A 7,725-nucleotide genomic window follows, 5' to 3' on the forward strand; every position below is an offset into this window, starting at 1 on the left:
TCCTCTGTAAATGCTCAAGCTTTGAAAAGTGTGCATATTCTGCCCTCTCAAGGCCATACACTAACAGAAGACAGTCCTAGTAGAAGTAAGAAGAGAGCACATAGAAGACCTTTGGATAAGAAAGGTGGTCTAGAACCAAAAGAAAGCTGTTAGTTACATCAGCACAACACTTCAGCAGGTTGTTCGGTCATTTTATTTTTGAAAGTTGTTTTGTACAAAAAACAAGTTACCTGAAACCACCATGAAAAACAGCATCAGCTGGCTTAATGACTTCATTTTTTCCCATGTTATGAGAAAGACTGAGACCATAATTCCTGCTTTGATTTTTGTTTGCCCACTCAGCTCAGCAAGAGAACAGGGTCATCTCTTTGCCCCTACTCTCACTGGTTATACTGCTCTGTCAGTATAAAAATCCACTAACTTTACTGCTAATGGCAGGGAACAGATATTCAACAGTCTATGCCCTCAAGACCAAAGATGGTTTTCTTCCAGTCTACAATATGGCAGAATGGGATTATGTGAGGAGCTAGACTTTAAACAAAAAGCAATTATGAATCAAGGTACCAAGTTCCTAAAGGTTCCAATTAAGTCTTATAACTCAGCTGTATCTGCTTTTCACTAGTGCCCAAGTGGAAGGCTATCTCCTGCTCCCAGCAGTATCCAAGTACCATATGCACGGGGCAAGTGTTTTAAGACTGGTATGCATCATGTTGAAGGGGCCAGTGACAAGCGCAGGAGTCTCTAAACAGAGTTCTGAGTGTGTTAGCATTCTTACCCTTTTATTAAAATTTTAGTAGCTTCCCAGGAAAACATTTAAATAAGGAAGCTTCAGGAAGCATGAGATCATAATTCTGACCATGACTGAGCTGTGTGGGGCATAAAGCTTCAAGAGAGACTTGTTAAAGAACTCAAGTGCTAGCTGTCTCTTTCTTATTTTGCCTTGATGTCACTTACACCTTCAGAAAGTGTCCTTTTTACTTAGAACATAATCACCCTTTTTTTCCCTCCTCTATGATGGAGAAGATAGTATTTTGACTGAACTCGAAAGTAGTGAAACAGCATTTAACTCAGTCCTTCTTAGCATTGCTCCTCTCCAGTTTGAGATGATGACATGCATCCCTTTACACCTGTTGAAGGAAACAGGTGTCTACTTTTCAACATACTGGCATTAGAAAAAGGAAAGACTACACAGCTGCTAATGCCTCTTCCAACCACAGTGAGTTCAGCATAGAGCATTCCATGCAGGTAATGCTGGCAAAAACTGTACAACAGTGCAGGAGCTAGAAAAGCCAAAACGCTTTCAAAGAAACAAAAATAAAATCAGTGTCTTACAGATTCTGTAAATCCCAGGAAAAAAAAAAAACACTAAAGACCCCTCTGCTACAGTCTCAGGTTTTTTTTGTTGTTGTTGTTTGTTTTTTTTTTTTTAAAACTGAGACTTCCCCTTTCTGCATCCATTCATGGCCCTTTCTTCCTCTCAATGAAGAAACTCCCCTTCCCGCTCAGTGCTGAACACTCACATTGCTTTCTTGCTGTCTTATCAACTCTCAGCACTTGCTCCCCATAGCTTTGCTACATTTTTTGGAAGAAAAAAAAAAACAAAACAGCAGAACAGTTTACAGTAATGAGGCATGCCACTGGGGACCAGTGCTGTTCACACCTAGAGGCATCCATGAGACTTGAGACACCAGAGACAGCCAAAGCATATCATGTAAAGAAAATCAGAAGAGAGAAGAACTGGCTCGGGGGGAGATGGGGAGAATAGAACTCAGTGTTGAAAGCCTATCACATCGGTAGCAAGTGGTCATCCCGTTCCTCTGACTCATCACCCAGCTGGTCATCACCCACACCACGGTATGCAGCCGGTACATTTCGAGGCTTAGATCGGCAGACAAAGTCACAGCCATCCTACAAGCACAAGTTGTTAGACTGAAATTAGACTGTATGCACAATCAGCAGCTATATGAAGTAAAGCATATTCCATTTTGCTACAGGAGCATGCCCACCCCACTGCTATCTGAGGCTAAGTCCACATCTTAGGCCAATAAGAGGAGCATATGAAGAGATATCCTAGCCAATCCTGAAACTTAGGTCTGGGGTAGAATGTGGTACTGGTTAAGAGTATGCAGCAACACAGACACACACACAGGATAAACAGCACTACTTAAGGTGACCAAGGAAGGGTTCCACATAATCAGACCTGAACATTCCACAGTTCCCAGCTTAACATTCGTACCTGAAAAGTCTTAATCTTAACGAGCAGCAGGGAACCAGCTGCATCAAGGAATTAAAAACAGAGTTCCCCTTACCTAGAGTAAGATTGATACCCTCTTTTCCCACAGGGTACACTGTGGCAGGTCTATCCAAGAAACAGTCTATGAAGACAATGCAGGTGCCATTCTATTATGTCTTAACACATGGGCTTGGATTGGGAATATACAATGATTTTCACTCACCGCCACCAAATTGCCCAAATCTTGCCAGAAAGCAAAGTGTGGAAACTGCTCCATGCCCTTTGCTCCCACTATAAGGCGCTGGTAGAGAAACCCACCAATGATATAGACTGCAATTACTGAAGAAAACCTAGAGGGCAGAATTAAAAATCAGAACAGAAAAATTGTACAAGCAGTCTCTTATAACCTAGCTATACTTGTCTCAGTTTGGCAGCGGAGCAAGTAGCTGAGCATCACCTAAGAAAAGAGTTGAAGAGTGACCATACCAGAAAAGGTCAAAAAACATATAGATCTGCTAGTAAAAATTTTTCAGGACAACTACATGAAGTAGTGCCCCAAAGCACAAACACAGAAAATGAGAAGTCAAGGCTCCTAGTCTGAATTTCCAACCCTGACAAAGAGCTGCTGTACAATTCCAGGAAGTCACACATTCCATGTTTCAGTGCACAGATATGTAAGCTACGAAGGGAACAGAGCAGCTCTGCAGCATCATGCCTTAACATAGAATTTGTCTACAAAGCTTGGGCCACAGTAACATCTAACAAACAGTGACTGTGAATATGTACACTACAATGACCTAGGCTAGTGTAACATCTTCCAGCAACTCACGTGATTAGTAGAATGGAGCCAGTGCTGAGGTGGGAATCCTCGGCTGGACAGGCCACACTGCTGTCCATCTCAAAGAGGTAGAAACAGTCCTGCTCCTTTTCCCTCTCTTCTGAAATAATGCTGAATGAACTCTGCAATTTGGGAAGAGTTAAGTCATGTGAAAATACACCCGAGCTTATACTGAACTTCACCAGAAGGTAGTTTTAGGACTGTTGGTGCAGCTAAACAACCCACCAGAGAACACAAGAAAATGTTATTGCATCCTCAAGGCTCTTCTGCTTATAAACAAACTTTGTCTGACAGCCTCTTGTTCCTCTCCTACTTAATATTGTCACTCACCGCTGTAATTCCTCGCTTGCAAGAAATCATTATCACAGCTCTTCTCTTCTCACCACTGCAATGCCTACCATATGAATCACCTCCTTTATAAATCAGCATGATCCAGTCACCTGTGAAGAGAGAAAGAATATAGGCTGGAAATCCAGACCAACAGGCAAAAGCTAGATACCAAATAAGAGAGATACCGAATAGTCTTACTTCCATTGAAGACCTGGGTTTCATTGATTCTTCCTATCACTGTAGTCTTTCCAGACTGCCTATCTGTTTGTACTAGGCCAGCAAAATCATTTAAGCTGCTGTTGACCTCTCTGCATACCCTGAAATGGTAGGCATAGTTTTCAGTTGTACCAATCTCCACAGTCGTGTTAAATCTGCAGCGGAGAGAGGATAGAAGACAGCCAACAAAATTACAAAGAGCTCAAAGCAGTTGACAGTCAAGACCTGGGAAGCCAGGTCACAGCCCACGCTAACGACAGAGCCCACCCTAAAGCCTGGCCCAAATTCTTCCATCCCCCTTGACCTAGTAGGTGTAAGCAGCGTGCAGCCCTAAGGTCCATAGCAAGTTGATACTTGCTTGTACCATACCTCATTTGGCTCAGAGGTTCTAGTTTCTTCAGCAGGGCTTTTTCCATTTGCGACTCAGTACTCTCATCACCAACCACATCACAGCTCTTCTCTGTCAGTGGTTCAGCCCCCGCACCAACAGCAAGGGCCATAAGGACTACCAGCACAGCAGAGGTATGGCAATGTGATGACATCCTGGATACATACCACAAAGAACACATGAGATTAACCATCTCGGCCCTCTACAAACTAACTACAGGGTCATAAAGTCAATTGTTGGCCACTCCCTCAATCCTGGCTGCAAAAAGGAAAAGTCAAAATCTATAAACACCTCACAGTTCTCAAGAGACAGTACATTCTAATCTCTTGTACTGCAAAACAATCTACCAGACCTCTTTGGGATTATTTTCTGAATTTTGATTTAGGATCACAAAAAGTTTTGCTGCTGAGCATGTTAACCAACATTGATTCAGCCAAAGCAGAGCCTAACAGGCTGAATGCTGGTGTAAGTATCAGGCATAAGCTATTGTTCATTATCACATCCCACTGAGAAGCCAGTCAGCAAATAATAATTTACCAGGCCTCTAATCAATCCTCTTTGCAGCTTTTGTGTGAAGAGCTTACAGTGAAGAGCCACTGCGACTTGTCAGGCTCTGCCTGCTCAAGCTCCTTAATGCTAATGTTATCCTCCAGTACTACTTCAGCTGAGAATGTGAACGCGTTCAGTAGTACTCAGCTGCAACACCACACAACAGTTTTCATCAACTGAAAAAGGAAATTGAAACATCCTATGAGAAATGCAAGAAAAGGGGAGTAATGAAGACAAGTGGGCATGGTGGCAATAGGTTGACAATTGGACTACATGATCTTAGTAGTCTTTTCCCACCTTAGTAATTCTATGAAATCTTGAAATTTCAGCCTTTGGGCTTATGCTAAAATAGCACATGAAAGCACTCTGCAATTGTACCAGGATCACAGTGGGACAGCAGATATCCCCTCTGCTTCTCTTACTGAGGATGTCAGTTCCAAATGCTGGGAACAAACGAACCACAGTTTCATGAGTACCTTGCTGCAACTAGACTGACAGGCAGCTGGAACGTCATCTTTGCCCCTCGGCCCATCCTGTCAAGCAACATCTGCTGAGCCAGTTGCAATCACCAAGGAGAGAAACACAAAGATGGAGAGGCTAGATACATTCTGAGGTTAGATACACCACGCTGCGGAGGCCCGTGACACAAGAACTCGTGATTTGCTCCTCATGAGAGGAAAGAGGAACTTTTCCCTCACTACTGGAGCAGACTTTCTCGGGCAACCTATCTGAAAACGCCTCCTTCACACAGACACTGGAAGAAGAAACTGCGCGGCAATGCTGCCGGCTTCCGCCGACTAGTCACCGCTCAGGCTGCCGAACCAGGCCTGAGTGGCAGCTGCCCGAAGCCACCTGCTCACAGCTGGGCACGGAGTCAGCCCGGGGCGGCCCCACCGCATCGTTCCCGGCGCTCCGCGCCCGCTGCAGAAGTAGGCGGCAAAAAGCCGGGCCCGCCGCCGCCGCCACACCCACCTGCTGCCGCGCACGGTCCTCTCTGCCCGCACCGCGGCCCGACGGACAAGTGGGGGCTGCTCAGGGACAGGCCGTGCCCGGCGAGCAGAGGCAGAGCCCAAGGGCCACAGCGACAGCCATGACCGGCTCGCTACCGTCGCCCGCCCCATGAACCGGAAATAGGAAGAGGATGACAAAAACCAATGCGCCGCGCCGCCCAAGGAAACCTCCGTAACGAGCCATAGGCATGCCTATTGGCTGCTCTTCAGCGAATGAGAAGCGGAGATAGAAAGGGGCGGCTTTCAAACCCCGCCCCAGCCTGCAACTGGAGCTGTTCTGGAGCCCGCCTCCTTTCTCTTCTCCATCCAATAGGCAACAGAGAAAGCTTCCGAAGTTCCCACCCTCTTCTCTTCCCTTCTAATGAGTGCAGGAGGCTCCCGAGTAGTTCCTTGGGACTGCCCTCTCCCCGCGAATAGCCGCGGAGAAGCGCGGCTGGCGGCAGGAGTGGCTCGTCCAGTGGTAGCGAAGCACGCACCGTGGGCCCTCACGAGGCCATGCCCGCGGAGTGCGTGTGGTGGGATTGCGGGTAGCGGGCTGCCTGGGTCCAGGCGGTCAGTGCTCTGCTGCTTCGCGCCTATAGCAGCTCTCATCCTCTGGAGCTGAACATCTGTTCTTTGTATGGGTTGTACTTCTGAGTAAGAGTGTCTCCTCTAGCCACTGCGTTCTGTGTCACTGTAGAGGAATTCCAGCTGCTCACGGGTGAGGTTGGTATGCTTGAACATCCCGAGTGCGATTAACAGAGCTTTACTTGATCAGAGACTGGCCTATTTAAGTGATATTTACCCCAGCTGTGATGATGACAGCCCAGTTTCTAGTGCTCTGTTTTTTTAGAAGAGGTGGGACAACTGGGCCTTGTCTTTTAGTAAGAAGGTAATGCAGGGTCTAATAACTGTAAACATTCTAGAGAAGTCACTGGTTTAGGAGGATACGTTTGTACGATATACTTGTTGACCAGAGAAGAACTGGGTGGAAGCACTGCATGCATCCTGGAAGGCTGGTGGATTGAGTCGGACAGTTTGTACCATACTGCTGATTCCTCTGGGAGCATGGCACAGGCAGCTGCATAGGATTTATTTACATGCAGAGTTAGCTATTAACTGTGTTGTCTGCGTATCTGTCAGTCTTCTGTGTCCAAACTAAGGATTCTACTTTACTGCTGATATCTGAGGGAAAATTGTAAAACAAATAAAAACAGAGCTCTTAATTCTTCCCCACCAACCTTCACTTTTCCACAGATAACATCGTCCTCTTCCTAATTCCTTTTCAGCCTTTGGTCGCAGCCTTCCCTCCTTAGTCTGGGTATTTAAGCAGTATCTGAATTTCATTGATTTATTTCCACCTGCACTTTACGTTCCCAGCTAAGCTCTCAAAATGACTATAGCAATTTTTCCCTCACTGAGCTTGACAGCCATCCCTACACTTCTCTAATTTCCACTGAAATCATTCAGGTAAGACATCCCTTCTCCTGTGTTGCTCGTATGTCTGAAAGACCAAAGTTGTCTGGGAGGTTACCTGGTAACCCTTCTGAGCCAAGGGCCGCATCCAGGTGGCTTTTGCAAATCTCCGAGGAGGAGACCCCACAGTATCTCTGCCAGCATTCCATCACCCCCACAGCACAGAAGTGCTTCCTAGTGTTTGGAGGGAACTTTCTGTGCTCCTGTTTGTGCCTATTACCTCTGATCTTGGCACTGGGCAGCACTGAGAAGAGGCTGGCTCCATCTTCTCTGCACCCTCTCTTCAGGTGTTTATATACAGTAATGAGATCCCTCTGAGCCTTTTCCAGACTGAACAGTCCCAGCTCTCTCAGCCTCTCATCATGTGTGAGGTGCTTCTTAGTCATGGTGCTTAACGGTCCTTTGCTGGACTCTCTTCACTAGCTCAATTTCTGTCTTGTTACTGATGCTGTTGAGAAGTTGACTGTTAGTGGTCTTGAGAGATGCCAGCTCTCAGTGCCTGCCTGTTTCTCAAGCATGTTTGTACTGGGTGTTGAATATAGAAAGAGATTTCTGTTAAAGTGTCCAAAGCTCACAAGGCTTCTGTCTCAAACCTATGCTGTACACCTCTATTGAAAACTAACTCTAAAAACTGAGCCAACACTGTAGTAGGTATCAGAAGAATAAACAGTATGCTTTAACCAGGGACATCCCAAAACCAGCAGAC

At 45.9% G+C, this 7,725-nt stretch overlaps 1 protein-coding gene across 1 annotated transcript; it reads right to left on the minus strand.

Moving 5' to 3' along the window:
- On the minus strand, positions 171-5,697 carry M6PR (mannose-6-phosphate receptor, cation dependent). The gene is made up of 7 exons (XM_021394750.1): positions 5,527-5,697; positions 3,987-4,160; positions 3,600-3,772; positions 3,402-3,511; positions 3,063-3,193; positions 2,457-2,583; positions 171-1,908 (listed from the first exon to the last, which is right to left on the minus strand). The coding sequence occupies exons 1-7, from the start codon at positions 5,673-5,675 to the stop codon at positions 1,786-1,788; spliced, it is 987 nt and encodes a 328-aa protein (XP_021250425.1). The 5' UTR covers positions 5,676-5,697; the 3' UTR covers positions 171-1,785.

The sequence above is a fragment of the Numida meleagris genome, chromosome 1 (genome assembly GCF_002078875.1).
Source record: "Numida meleagris isolate 19003 breed g44 Domestic line chromosome 1, NumMel1.0, whole genome shotgun sequence".
Classification (NCBI taxonomy): Eukaryota; Metazoa; Chordata; class Aves; order Galliformes; family Numididae; genus Numida; species Numida meleagris.